The following is a 15647-nucleotide window of genomic DNA, read 5'->3' as shown; positions in this document are numbered from 1 at the left end:
CCCAAGGTCCCAAGTGCCCATCTCCAGTTGCTGTTTAACATCTCATTTTATATCCATGCTGATGTATGTTTCCTTCTCCTCTGTCCTTGTAGGCATCTTCAGTGCTGTCTGGCTGTTAAACTTTCTAAAGCAGTTTGACACTTTTTAATGTGAAAAGCACTGCATAAGAACAAATTCTGTGGTATTTTCAGTTATGCCACTTATTATGAGGCAATGTAGAAAAACATTTGGCTTATTAGTACAGATTTAGTTGTGAAATAAGGTAGATTAGGTAATAACTTGTTATGCAATTATATATTATGAGTTATGTAATTTAGTGGACCAGCCTCTGCTGGTGAAAGAGACAAGCTTTCATGTTTACACAGAGCTCTTCTTCAGATTGCATAAGCTTGAGAGCTTGTCTCTTTCAGAAACAGAAATTGGTCCAATCGAAGGTATTAACTCCCCTGCCTCCTCTCTCTGATATCTTGGGACCAACGCAGCTACAATAACCCTGTAAACAGATTTAGTTGTGTTTATCAAAAATTGCTTTTGTGTTTTAAGATTTCTTTTGAAAATATTGAAGCAATTATATTTACAAATTGCAACATCATTGTCTCAATCTAGAGCTGAATATACCAGGAATACAAAACATAGTTTGAAACTGAGACTATAGATTTTGTGGCTGTGGAACTGTGATATTGACCATTTCTTATTAATTTCTCTAACTGATCTGATCCTACAGTGTTTTGCAATAGATTTATTACAGTGATTGTCCTATTTTTTAACCATGGGTGTGAATTATAATTAGCTTTTGGGGAAAAAAATAAAAAAGCTGATTACAATGATTATATAATTCCTTTCAGTTTCTTTCCCTCTTCCAAACATAACATAAACATAAGAATGGCCATTTTGGTCCAGACCACTGGTCCATCTAGCCCAATATTCTGTCTTTCCACAGTGGCCAATGCCAGATGCATCAAGGGGAATGAACAGAACAGGTAATCATCAAGTGATCCATTCCATGCTTTGGAAACATCAGAGTCTTAAGGGTTTCCAAAACATTGGGTGGCATTCTGGATCATCTTGGCTAATAGCCATTGATGGACCTATCCTCCACAAACTTACCTAATTCTTCTTTGAACCCAGTTTATTCTTTTGGCCTTCACAAAATCCCCAGGCAACAAATTCCACAGTTCTGGAACAATCGTGTAAATGAGAGCTTTTATTTTGACCCTTATACTGCTTTTGTGAATAAAGGCTGTTTTCCATGAATGATAGCTCTCTGCTTCTTTTCAGGGGACTATAGTTCCTCACTTAGTGAGGTGTTTTCTTGTGTTGTGTCTATTTGCATTATATGATCTGGTTTTAGCAGGGGAAAAAGCCTGCAGTGTTATATTTACAGTATGTACTTTTTAAAATAATATTCTAATATCGGAAATACACTACAATATATGTGCACTACTGAATATCTAGGTATAAAATGTCAGGCAAGTGTTGTTAGTGACTTTAAAAATCCATATTTTGTTTAAATGTATTATAAACAAAGAAGAATTGATTGAGACTCTGACTTTTTTTCTTTTTGGTCAATGACAGGCAATTTTTTTTCCAATATTTGTTAATCTGGTCTGAAGTTTTAAAGGATATGAACCTTTTAAAAAAAAGTACTAGATTTCTGTGGATTAAAGGTCACACTTCTACCTTTTTACAAGTTTAAAAATGAAGAAAAATCAAAGAGGGGCAAATGGAATCTAAAGCTAGTGTAACTTAAACTGTTTGTGAAAACTGTTTGTTTTATTTTTTCAAGCCAAGTTTGCTAAGTATATTGAAGGAATCATAATTACTATGACAGAGGGCTAACACTGCTATGATTGCGGTTAAAGAGGAATTAATGAAGAGGATACAATATTCAATGCTAGTTTCTTCCCAACAAAACTAGATCTTAATAAGAACAGGGCACACCAATATTTTTAGGTATCTGAAATGGAATTAGCAGATTGAAGTTTCCTCAACTTTACTTTTCTTCTTTGAGTGATTGCACGTGTCCATTTCGCTCGGACAACTCCAAGCCTCTCAGTTCCTTCCTACCACCTGTGACGGTTGCTGGAACGGTTGCTTGATTTTGCAAGTGCTCTCAGTGGATTCTTTATACTGTGTACCCTTGTGTTTTGTTGTACATAGTTTAGTGTTGTTACTGTTTTTAGTACAGCTAGTTAAGTTTTACCCCATCTGAGAGTTTTGGTTGATTTCTGGTGCCAAAAGATGCCTTGTTCACCTGGCTTAAAGCACTGCATTTTCCTGCAATAAGGCTATGCCTCTGAGTGACCTGCACTCAAGTTGCTTCAGGTGCCTCGGGAAGGCTTGTATCAGGGAACATTGCCAAATTTCTAGGGACTTTAAGTCTTGCACAAAGGAAGACTGTGAAGCCACTGTAATGTTTCTATTCATGGAGGCAGCTTTTAAACCCCCATCTGAGCCAGATTGGTCAGACTCTGCACCAAGTGCTTCAGCATTGGTCAGGAGTGTGCCTCCTACTGTGCTTGAGTCCCAACATTGCTCACCATCCTCAGTGCCTAAGAAGAGGCAAAAGGCTTCTAAGCAGACTGCTGAGAGTGGAGGATCCCCTGCACCAAAGTCTGCTAAGAATAGAGTGCTGTCTAAGTCTAAGCACTGCACTGCTTCGGCACTGCAGAACCCAGCACCATTAACTAGGCTACCTAGGGAAGTACCATAGAGTCTGGAGCCAGAGGGAGCACCTTAGACATCTAGGGTATCGCATCTTACTGATACCATCTCAGTACCAGAGGCATTTCGAATATTGCTGGCAGTTTGAGTCATCACTGTCAGTACCAGCAGACATGGGGAAAACAGCAAGGTCACTGCAGCGCTCAGTACCGTGCTGGTCCCATTTACCTCAGATGGCTTGCCTTTCGGTGCCATCAAAGGGGAAACCTGTGATGCTTATCTCTCATAATCCTACTTACCATGGAAGGCTCATGAGCCAAGCATTAGATATTAAGTGGAATTGTTACCATAAGACTGTCCTCCTTTGTCTAATGTACATAGTTATATAGTTATCTCTGGAATATTTGTTAATATATTGTTTTTACAGCTTGAGAATAACTCATCTGGTAGCAAGCAGGAGCAGACCATGCCAAAATGTTAATCTGACTCTCTGAGTTGCAGAGAGATAGGGGAGTACCCAAGATGTACAGAACTGTGAGAGAGACTGCTAGCAGAAATGATATTATCCAATCTTTTCTCATATCAGCTCTAAGCTTTATTACCAGTGTCCTTCAGACCTCATTTCTCAATATTTGACCACCCCTTTACACACACAAATGACAGTTCACTCAGAAGACAAATATAATAGATAAGTAGATGATTTAGTCAGCTATTTTCTTTTGATGTCATGGAATAAGTTTTTTTACAGGAGGGGTTTAACTGATTGAAGGGGTAGAGGCTTCATGTACCAGGAGGGCATTTTGTGCACAGAAGATAGTATTAAAAGTATTATTTGAGGTCAGACTTGATTTAATGGTTCCTTCTGACTTTAAACTCTATGAAACTGTACAACAGAATGCTAATTTACAAAAAATTTTTGGCATTACTTGAAAGCTATTTTTCAGTAATAAGTATCAAAAGCAGATATTTACTAATTGGTAGAATGTAAAATTATGGTTTTCATTTTATTTGACCACTTCATGTGTAAAGCATTTTAAGGAAATACTGTAAAGAAGGGCCTATTCACATACTGTTTAACAACTATTAAGAAAACCAAACCTCTTTCAAACAGGGACTTTGTGTCCTAGTGCCTTGTCTATCACTAAGCCCACTATGCGAAACCAATTCTGCTTTCTAAATCTGCAATGTGTGTATCACATAGGGAACTTCTCTGCAGGCATTTTAGTTGGTTAAAAAAACCAAAAACCCTCACACCAGAAAATTGGTACCTTTTTCAGAAGAGCTGATGATCAGAATGAACCAATAGGGCCCTTTACTGATTTTCCTGTGTGCTATGCTGCACTTGGACATAGAAAGCAAAACAGTAGTCTCCGTTTTTATTTCTTGTAAAGAGTTAAATGTTGATTTTTAGATACTAGAGACAAGGTGGATGAGGTAGTATCTTTTACTGGGCCAACTTTTAGATATGTTCATCAGCCACTGTTATAGTTGAAGGGACTATGAAATTAAGATATCCATTATAACATGAAACACAGCTTTTTCTAATAGAGTGACAGATAAAACTACATGCACTTTTCTTAAATGTCTTTCAATGTACATATGCTTCTAGGAAACATTAAACACAGTACAAAAGACAAAAATACGCCAAGAATCAGAGGTTTTCCTTCAGTTCACTTGTATTTAATATACTGCTTTCCTCAATGAACTCTATTACCTTCCCCACCATTTGCCTCCTAGAAAGGATATTTACTTTAGACAATTTCAGAGTTCCATTTTGTTAAAATACACACACAAATTATAATTATCTGGTGTATGTTCAACACCAGGTTATAGGTGGAATAACAGCAAAACACATACAGTGGCATAAAAAGGAAAAAGCTTTCTCTTTAAAAATGTTTGGTTTCTTTGGCTATTTTAGGGTAACAGCTTCTTCTAATGGTCCTTCTCAATTTTAAATATGGAAGTAAATTAAACTATCAATATCAAACTCTGTTTAACAGCAACTCATTTGTAGAGGTTTTGACAAGAATGATGTTTATGAAAGTTGACTGGAAGTTGAAAATTCTGATTTAAATTGGGATTGATTTCTGGAGTAGTGTCATGATAAATGATTTGGCTATAATCAGAAAAATGGCCTAAGGATAATAATTGCACTGAATAGAGGATAAAAACATCAATGATTTATTCAGCAAATTTTGTTTTTTGTAGTGTCTTGGTGAATTTTAGGGCGGGTAGCTGCTGGATTAATAAACATAATAAATTTTTAGCATATTATGTAAGTATAGCAGTTACATCTGTATCAAATGGGTGTTTGATAATACTATAGAAATTCATATTCCAGGTATCTTAAAGATCTTAACAAAGATCTGAGATAGTTTTTGTCTGATTTTAAATGTGTTCTACCTTGAGAGATTTCTCATGTTATAAATGGAATTTTTCTCTCCATTTTCTAAAGGCTTTGATTATTTTGCTTGCTTCTTGTTACATTATTCTGACACACGAGGAGCTTTTCCAAAAGTGCCTGAGTGAAATAGAAGCTTAAGTCTCAGTGACTTTGCAAGTTTCAAATTTTACCCAAATTTATTTGCTTGTTGCTTTCATTTGCCAAAATTTTATACAGAGGGAGATAACTTTTTTACAGCATCAATGACAGAGAAATTCACTTGATGAATCATGATAGAAAATGACACTTCACTGCAGCAAACTACACTAATAATTATTAAAAAATAGATACAAACTTTAAAAAATCAGTGCTGGGGGCAGAACCAGCAAGCCAACTATTAAAGAGGTAGTTGAGTGGGGCTATGAGTGTGTGGAGGAAAACCTCCTATTTCGAATTCAATTTCAAGAAATTATTTCTCCAGGTACTCTTAAACTTCACTGTTTTGAAAACAGACACTATTGTGAGGACACAATAAATAGAGCCTAAAAATAAAATCCCATTTAAAAAAGATTTCTTTAGTTTTGCCTCTGAGTGGGTAGGATTTAAAGACCTGCTCTCTTGCAAGACTGCCTCAAAGGCCTGCACTCTTTTATGCTCCAGTTAGCATTCAGTGTGTGTTGGAGAATTGCAAATTGTTCAGGTGGCCATAGATATTAAATTAGGTAGCTTAGACCTAGGGTCATCACTGTATTAGAGTAGATATAAATGTAGGTTGGTACAAGCTAAAGGAACAAGAAGGAAAATAATATCTCATTGCATTAGTGTCGGTGGTGATTAAAAAAAAAAGTGATCAGAAATCATGTCCACCCCCTTTAAGAATGATAGCAGATTGAACAAGAGTCCTATTTATATCGATAGCTTTACTTAAGCATATTTCAATTGCAGACACCTGTAGAATGGCAGCTTGGTCCTCTGTTCATACCTTTTCTAATCATTATGTCTTGGCACCTGCAGCACAATCAGATGCTGCTGTAGGCAATGCAGTTCTCTCTTCTATATTGGACTGTTCTCCAACCCCTTCCCCCTTTTTTTAAAGGGGTACTGCTTGGGAGTCACTTGAAGTAGGGTACCCACAGGGACACTGCTCAAAGAAGGAGAGGTTACTCACCCTGTTCAGTAAATGGAGTTCTTTGAGATGTATGTCCCTGTGGGTGCTCTACTACCTGTACTCCTCCCCTTCTGCTTTGGAGTCTCTGTTGGTGGGATTTTGTGGTGGAGAAGGAACTGAGAGTGGTTCGCCCATGCAGCCCAACATAGCCTTAACATGGGCATGAGGATGTGTGGGGCCCATGCGTGGGGCTGAATGGGCACCAACACCAAAAATCTCTCATCAGTGGTGCAGGGTGCAGGTATGCCTGAAGTGGAGCCCCCACAGAGAGACACATTTTGGAGAACTCCAGTTCCTGGACAAGATGAGTAACCTCTCTCCATCTTTTAATATATGGGACCCATACAGAAAAAAAGGGCCCTCCTATCAGTCTGAAAAACATTCCATTCCTATTGCATATATTATATAGTACTGTAACATCTGGGAACTCCACTGAAGTATCAAGATCCTATTGTGTTGGGTGTGGTGCAGACGAATAAAGATGATGCTCCCTTCCCCCAGATAGGTGTCAGGCAGAAGTGAACAGGTGGACAGAAAACAGAAATATGTTGTGGGAGAGTGGCCTCCCTCCTTTTGGGAGATATCTAATGAGCTGTAGGCTAGCTCAGTGTCCTCAGGTCTATCATGTAGGAACTCTCTGCCAGCTTCATTCTCCACGGTGCTCCTTCCTGGGAACTATGGGGTGAGATCTGTCCATCTCCCAGGGATGGGTTCCACTGAAGTGGGCTTCTCCCTTTTTAAGGCTCCTTCTCCAAGACTGGTATGCCTTGCAGGTGTGGCAGGGCTGCCTAAACCTAAAACTTCTCTTTAACCCCATCTTGCCTGGTGTAGGATTTGTACACAGTGGAATAACTCGTTGTGACACAACAGCCATTCCTGATGAATTAATCCTGATTTTGTGTGGATGCTCTTATTCCAGAATAAGGGTTGTTTATTCCAAATTACTGGTAGTTTAATTGTGGATTAAGCTAATTCAGAATAAGGGATTCTTATTCTGAAATAAGAGCGCTGACAAATGTAGTTAGTCAGGAATAGTAATCTGCTTGAAATTCACACCCTACCTTATTCCACATTAAGTTTCATGTGTAGAGAAGCCCTTAGCCAGGAAAGTATCAGATCCTTCCCTCTTAACTGTGTTGACTGTGAGAGTTTGTACAATTCTGAGTTGTAAAAATTGGTTTCATCACTAAAATCAGAAGATATAGTTCTGAAAACATTCAGGAAACTGATCTGGTGAGTAGGAAGGTGCCATTTTTTTGGTAATCACTTTTGGGAGTATAACTTTAGTCATACAGAGTTTTCTGGAGAGAAGGCAAGTTTTTAATTAAAAAGAAAAAGTTAAATTGTTTTAGAATCCTTCTTAGGTTAGATGCTGTAACTGATGCCTTCATTTACTATCCTCCTGGCTTCTTAGCAATAAAAAGAGAGGAAAGAGGAAAAAACCAGTGAGTTGAAGTCTGAGCCTTCTTTAGTTCATAAAAGGAGATTAAGAATTGGAAACTAATGAGCATTATTTTTTTCATTCCAGTTTACGAGATGACGGAATTCGAATAGAAAGGATAGAAAGCATTCATTTTGAATACAGCCATGCTTTCCAGCTGATTACTGATTTTTATGCAAGAGGAGTGCTTGATACCACAGGTACTTCATTCAGTAAATCTTTGAAATTTATAGTGCTGATTAGTTGCTATATAGACAAATACAAGACTGGTGGCAAGTACAGTGGACCGCTAGGTCTGACTAATACAAATATTTAATAACTACCCTCTGAACTGGTACATAGTTGCAAAACAAGTAAAGTAGCTGGAAAAAGGCAGAAATGTAAAGACTATGTAGTACTGTAGATATTTCTGAGAAGTTACCTCTATTATATCTCTGACCAAATTGGAGAAGAATGAGAGTAGATGTGGAATTTCACAAATTTCAAGAATGATGATGTGATCTGGAGAAGTGAGCAGTAGGCTAGTAATGAAGAATTCTTAATATTTTTCCCCATCTGAAGATACTTACTTGAAAACTTAATTTCGCACATTGTGTAAAAAGTGAAGAAAATTTGGCAAAAACCTATGAAAATGTTTCTTAATTAACACTCTGCTAATAAGAAACAGTTTAAAAAGCACACTTATGCTTGTTTCAGTTTCACTGCAGTAAAGTCTGGTAAAAGTTCCTTTTTATGTTGAGGTGTATTTTATTGCAAAATTTGATACTGTTGGTATTGGGTGAAGTTAGAATAGAAAGTAATAGCTAAAAGCAAAATTCTACTTTCATAAAGCAACTTTACAAAACAGGTCCTCGTCTGCATGGGCAATCATGTGCACCCATGCAGAACCAGTGCCACCTTCATTTATCAGTTTGCAGGATCAAGGCCTTAGTCTGTAAATTTATTAATCATCTGGACTGATAATCAGCAATTTTTAAGGGAGACTGGGGGGAACTGAGTGCAAAGTCCAGTATTTTATACCCCTATTTGCATTAGAACAACACAGAAATTCACTGTGCTGTCCCAGTTTGTAGATGTTATTTTGAAAGTTGATTTTTGTTGTTTTATAAACAATATTTTTAACACTTCCACAATAAAATCTTCTATTTCTACTTGACTGAATTGAAAAATAGATAAGCGTGTCTCAATTTTTAGTGACAATCATTTAACAAAGGAAATCATATTTTTGCAGGTTCTCAACAACTGTCTATAATCCTAAACTTGGATAAGCCTGTGATTTGCTCTTTGGCAGCAGTAATTATGTACCTCAAAGAATTTAATTTGGAAAAGATACTTTACAACCCGAGGTAAGTTATTTTATATAAATCTCAGAGAGTCAAAATAATGATAAAAATGTGCCCTCTATAAGGCCACACTTGAATCGCGGGATGATCTTCAAATTATTGTGGCTGAGTTGCAGACAAGACATGGAAAATTGCGGAAAAGTAATGATGGACCTTTATTAATAGCAGTAATTTGGAAAAGCCAGAGTAGACCTATTAGTTTAAGAAAAACACTCAAGTATTATGTTGTGCTTGCTAATTTTTTTGATAGACATTTTGCTGCAACTATATGATGTTAATTAAAAAAAAGTACAATGTTAAAATTCAGAAGACTAAAAGTCTTAACACAATTACTGTAGAAATCAAGTCCAGTCACTTTAGCCTTTTACATTTTACAGGCATTGAATGTTAGTGCAGTACTAATTGCATACTCAAACTGTATACAAAATTCTGAATTGTGCCAAGTAAGCTAATTAAAATCAGAATTGTGGATGAAGCCTAATATTGTAGGATCTACAATGAATGAATGAAGTAGGGCCTTAACCATCTGCCATTTTGTAAATTCTAGCTGGCAGCTTCTCTTCCACAAAATTAATGCACCTGATCTTTGTAAACATCATGTTCTACAGTTGAATTCCTAATTAACACTAACAAAACGTCAAGTGATATTCAATAAAAATCATTAGAAATAGGAAAGAATATGCTTGTAGTCAGTAGTAATATTTAAATTGGCTTGTACTACAGCCAAATGTAATTAAAAACAAACAAGCTGCAGAAACTGATACTGTCAGGGGAAATGAAAAAGTTTGTTAATAAAGCCCAGACATCTTATCTCAACTTTTACTTCTGTTTTGTTTTGTGGACAAAAGTCTGCTGCTGCATTTTACAGATTTTTTTTTTATGACGATGAGCCTCACCGATATTTTATTTTCCTGTGAAAATATTTCACGCACTTTCTCTTTAGCTTTCTCATGTGTATTTAATGTATCCAAATGTTTATGAGCTTTTTGAGTCTGTGAATCTGGTCACTTACTTAAAAATTTAAAACACATTGACAAATCCAGGGAGTTTAGTGGGTGATACCGTATTGGTGAGTAAACTACCATGTAATAAGTTTATGGGAATGATATTAAATGCATAGGGACCGACTTCCCCTCTAGTTGGGGGATGTTCAACCTCCGCCCCAGGTTCCACCCTCATTTCACCTTTTTCCCCCAAGTCCCCACCCCTGCCCTGCCCTTCCCCGGAGTGTGCCCCGTCCCCGCTCCTCTCCCTTCCTCCTGGAGCTTCCTACACGCCACAAAATAGCTTTGTTCTCTTACAGAAATCTAGTTTCACTACCTCACTGTCTTGTAAAAGTAATATGGGCGGGTGGACAGCAATAGTGGGCGTGAGAATAAACCAAAACACACGCAATACTTTAGGTTTAGTTGGTAGATTTCACAGCTGACAAATGTCCTTTTCACTATTGCAGACCTTGTTTTGGAAAACTTAGAATTTTTATGCATTACAGAGAATTTTTAAAATCTGAATTTTAGAAGAGATGATATTTGGGCTTGTCAGTCTCTAACATTTTTCTAATATTGGGTTGATTCTAAACTGCTTATGCTTATAAAATATACGTAGTGTGGAATAACATATTTGGATTTGGTTTGCTCCTACCAAGCCCCCCATTTTCTTCCATCCAAAAAATATACAAAATATTAATAACAGAACACTCAGCAAGCCTTATAGATCTGATAAGAAAAAAAAAGTCTTGTATCTCCCCAACTCTAAATATCATCTCCCATACCAACATGCCATATCCCTCAAGCAGCATCTTAGTCAGAGCACTCCAGTCTATCCCACAAATCAGACTTACCTGAAAAAAGCCTGTTGAACAGGTAGGTCCATCTTGTTGTGTGCAGAAGATCACCAAATATGAGTTCTCATAAACAAAGGAGCAGAGTGAGTTCTAAAGTCAAGGACCTGTCATTCTTGAAAGTGTTGTATTGCCATGGATGGTGTTGGCTCAAGTGCCTTGGATGATTTCCACGGCTGCAATAACACACAAAAAGGCAGATGTTCTCTCAGGTAGTGTGGACCCAAACCTACTAGGACTTGAAACACCTTAAATTTCACCTGGAAATCATTCAGTAGTACAGGTGCAATGTTCTCTCAGTGTTAGACCTTGCTTAATAAGTGGACTGCCACATTCTGCACTAGCTGCAAGTTCCAAATTGAGTATAATTACAGAATGGGAAGGAAAAGGATTAATGTAATAGGTGATTCTTGAAATAACAGGCCTGACCTGAATGTATGAACAAAGAAAGCACCTGAATGGAAAGTTTAAAGATTTCCTGATATCCTAGAGTTACAATACAAAGAAAATGCGTAATGTTGAGGTAACTGGTGATATTGAGCTAAGAAACTTGTCTTCTGTTGTACTTTGTTGAAAGAAGTGATGTCAGTAACCTGTACTCCCTTGATTATCAGATACAGGGACTCCCTTTCAGTAGCTACTTGTTTCCCAGGGCTCTGATCATTGTTAGTAACATGTTACATATAGAAATATTGGGCCAACTACAACTTCAGTCATATTAAAAATAAACATTAAAGAAGTCAGTAAAATAATCCATAAGGTTAATTTCAGGAAGGGGAATGCATTTTATGCAGCAGATATCAGATTAAGTTATTTTCTGCAATTCTACAGGAAGCACATAAAATAAATGCTTCTGCCACACTGACAGGCAACTTAAAATTGATGAGAGAATTCAGGTCAATGAGCATGTACTGATGAATCAGTAAGCATGATGTATGCTGTGAGATACAACTTTCTGTCTGAGAAGTTTATAGATCTAATAAGAGCAGGCTTAGACAAAGGAAACATTCCCTTGAGTTATGAAGAGTGTCTGCAAACTGCTAAATATCAGTTTTGACTGCTTAGAGAATCATGGAATTAGTTTTCAGGATAGTTTTTTCCCACATAAGTAATGAGGTGATTCTCTTGTGTGAAGTACTCCAGATTTTTTATTACTCTTCAGGAGAGGCTTTTAAATACAACAGTGAATAAGGAAACATCTCTATTACTGAGGCATATTCTAATTATAATATTGTAAGACTAGATGACCCTTTATTTCTCTGTGATTTCTATCAAAAGGGTGAATAACATCTAACAGGAGATTTTCTGAGGCACAAAGGGCAGTTAGGCACAGAATTTTAATTGAAAATCAGTGGGAGTTGGGTGCCTAATTCCCATTGGCGCATTTGAAAAACCTCTTTAGTACTTTCAACAGTCAAAGATCATGCTGGTTGTAATCTTTGTATTGGTTAGCTTTTAGAGCACTGTATCATAGAGTTTGGTGTTAGTTATTCGAAAGGAATTCATCAACTTCCAGAAAAATGTCCAATTCGAGTAATTTAGAGAGTACAGTGGGGACCAGCGGGCAGTAAATGATGCAACTTTAGGATCTGCAGTCAGAAATATTTCATGTGTATGCATTGTGGATACTATCTCAAAATAGTTTACTTTCATAAACTAAAGAAGAGTTTTAAGGAGGAAAACTTCAGAATAACTGAAGAAGAATTTTATGCACATATGGTGAAATTCACCCCTTCTGCAGAAGGCCAGTACAAAGTGTATGCATGCCTTAAAGTACCACTTAAGCTCTTAGAATAGGGTTTACATGGGGTATGCACTGTATGCTGCACACCTTCTGTACGTACAGAGAGGGTGAATTTCATTGTTAGTTACTCAGCAAGATCTGCATTGTGCTCCCTTTCCTCTTATATCTTTCCTCTTTTCCATTTTGTAGAGAGTATTACACTTATGCTAAATGACTGTAGCTGCCAGAAAGCAATACACAAAGTAGTCATTTTTTTAGCCCCTTTTAGGACTAACTTTGTCGTCCCTTCTCCTTTTTCTTATAATTCTCAGCCTAGAACCTTTGTTCATCTGTTCTATCCAGTCTGCCTGTCTGAAGTGGTGTGTTCGGGCAAACAGAAGAATGAAGAAAGTAAATGAAAGAGAATAAGAGATTAGTGGAGTGAAGATGAGGGACAGAAAGTGCTTGCCCTTATATGGGAGAAGTTGTCTAGGCAGCGTAATCATTTAGCCTGTTTGGATATTACCATATTACTAGAGTGACGGGGTGGGTTAGATACCATGTTGGTAGTGCTCACAAGTAGATAGAATCCCTGAAGGAGAAACCAGTCAATAGCCAAGACTGATGGTGGGATGTTCTCCTTCAGTTGTGTCTTTTATTCCTAGGGTGCTATTACAACATCTGCCCTAGTGTGATCTGCGCCTATCTCTGAGCTCCATTTCCCCCACTTCCCCATGTTCTGGCTGTACTTAGGAGCCTTCCCTCTTTGCTTTCCTGATTTAACTACAGAGTTACTGTCTTATAGCAAATATCAGAGGAGTAGCTGTGTTAGTCTGGATCTGTAAAAAGCAACAAAGAGTCCTGTGGCTCCTTCTAGACTAACAGATGTATTGGAACATGAATACCCACTTCGTGAGTGAATACCCACTTCCTCAGAGTGGGTATTCACCCACGAAAGCTCATGCTCCAATACATCTGTTAGTCTAGAAGGTGCCACAGGACTCTTTGTTGCTGTCTTATAGCAGTAAAGGCAATTGGATCATCCACCCTCTTTCACTTCGAGAACCCTGTACTAATTCAGGATAAGTCAGAGCGCTGTTATCCTGTTCCCTTCAATTCTACACAGCCCTGATTCTCAAAGCTTCAGGGCCTGGCTGTCGGACTTACCCTTATATTCTGGGAATCCCTGGACTCCTGTACCTAGTCCCCATCCACATCAGAGTTGCTAGCCTTATGCCACTCTTCACTGGTGAGCTCAAGAGTCAGGTTGATTAAACACAGAACTGCCCCTGGAATTTGGGTCCCACATTACTCAAGCTTAGATCAGTACATGTCCTTATCATACCTGTAATGTGATGTTTTTGAGAAGTAAGCATGGCATGGGGCTTATGTGATGCTCTCTCAGGGAGTGCAGAACTATAGGACACTGTTATCTCTGTCTCAGGAAGAGAGAGCTTGCTTCCTGCCACACCAGTCTATCCACCTCACCAGCAAACTCCTCGAGACACTGTGAGTCTTAACCTTGTCTTGCAGGCAACATTCAGTGAACGCCTATGTGACATTTTCTGGGATATAATCTGGATTGTTGGATAGCTATATCCCCTTAATTTGCTGTGCTATGCTATGTAGCCACAAAGGACCTGCTTAGTCTCTCCATACCGGTATCACCAGCAGTAGAAGGCCCATGGATGGTACCAGTGCCTCCTGCTCATGCCTCACTATGTCAAGATCCTGTGGTACTGCTACCCAAGCTTATGCAAAAGCCTGCACTCTCGAGAGGAAAACCTCCAGTGATTTTTCTGGTACTACTATCCATGGGCTCAGGCTACCTCTCACCAGACCCATCGGGATTTGCCACTCCATTGTCAGAAGTATCCCACTCTTCTTTGGTGTTGGAGGTGAGGTCATCTGTATCCCATCCAGGATGGGAACGTAACCTCTCAGAGACTTTGGGACCATGCGCCATGCAGCAACCTCCCTCTAAAGATCAATGGTCCAAGCAAAGATGGGTTCCAGGTGCATATCACTGGCTGTTCTGGATGCCATAGGGGCATTCTCCCTCCAGCTAGGACCCGTCCCCCCTCCCTCCTTCACCCCCTCCCCCCAGCTGTATTGCTTACTGTCATGGAGAGCACACCAAAAACATTGGCACTTAGTGCATCATTGACTGGTACTGAGCAGCTAGAAGTCACCCAGGCAGCTTCTTCACTGCAAGTCAAATATCAGCCACCACCCTGGATGCGTGCTGTTTCCTATACCTCATCACCAGATGAGGCTATTGAGCCAACAACTGACTCGCCACCAGAGGACCACAGGGTCTTAAGAGAAGGGTGGCTTCTGTACTTGACACTGAGACTGAATAGGTGAATGAAAGTGCTCACAAGTTGGTAGATATTCTGGTATTGGCAACCCCAGTCAGTGTAGCTCTTCTGATTTTATGGAGCCAGTTAAGGCTCTTTGGTAGACACCCACCTTCTTACCTTCCATCGCAAAATGAACCGAGAGGAGATACTTCATCCCCTTGCAGGGGTTTGAACATTTCTGCTCCCACTTCCACCCACTCGAGTTCTCTTGTGATGGCAGCTGCCACTGAGTGGGACAAAGGACAACATGCCGGACAAAGAGGCACAAATGTTATTCCTCAGAAAGTCTGCAACTCAGAAATGCAAACCAACAGGAGGAACTCCTGAGTCGTCGTGACTTCACTCTCTTGGGGGAGTGTTCTAAAATTTCAAGACCAGTTACCAGAGAGATGTAGATAGGAGTTCACAGTCATGGTGGTAGATAGTAAGTTGGTCAGTAGGACCGCTCTCCAGAACAGTTTGGACAATGCAGATTCAGCTGCTTGAACCATGGCATCAGCTGTTACTATGAGAAGGTGTTCGTGGTTGTTATCATCTGTGCAATCCCTTGAGTCCAACAGACTATCCAGGACTTTGCTTTCAGAGGTCCCTAATTGTTTTCAGAGAAAAGGGACAACAGGCTTCATAACCTTTAAGAAAAATACTATTTCTTTTGTTTTTCTTTTTTACAGTGCAAATATTTGTAACAAAAAATAATATAAAGTGAGCACTGTACACTTTGT

At 38.7% G+C, this 15647-nt stretch overlaps 1 protein-coding gene across 2 annotated transcripts in view; it reads left to right on the top strand.

The window, feature by feature from the left end:
- The window catches only part of MSH3 (mutS homolog 3), a 186983-nt gene that overhangs the window by 56647 nt on the left and 114689 nt on the right, over positions 1-15647 (top strand). For both annotated transcript variants that reach the window (XM_030566366.1, XM_030566365.1), the window contains exons 9-10: positions 7744-7856; positions 8888-9002. In XM_030566366.1, coding sequence (XP_030422226.1) covers positions 7744-7856; positions 8888-9002 — 228 coding nt within the window. The remainder of the gene's footprint in view (positions 1-7743; positions 7857-8887; positions 9003-15647) is intronic.

This window comes from Gopherus evgoodei, chromosome 6 (assembly GCF_007399415.2).
Source record: "Gopherus evgoodei ecotype Sinaloan lineage chromosome 6, rGopEvg1_v1.p, whole genome shotgun sequence".
Lineage (NCBI taxonomy): Eukaryota > Metazoa > Chordata > Testudines > Testudinidae > Gopherus > Gopherus evgoodei.
Note: the sequence above shows the minus strand (reverse complement) of the source record. Positions and strands in the feature narration are given on the sequence as shown.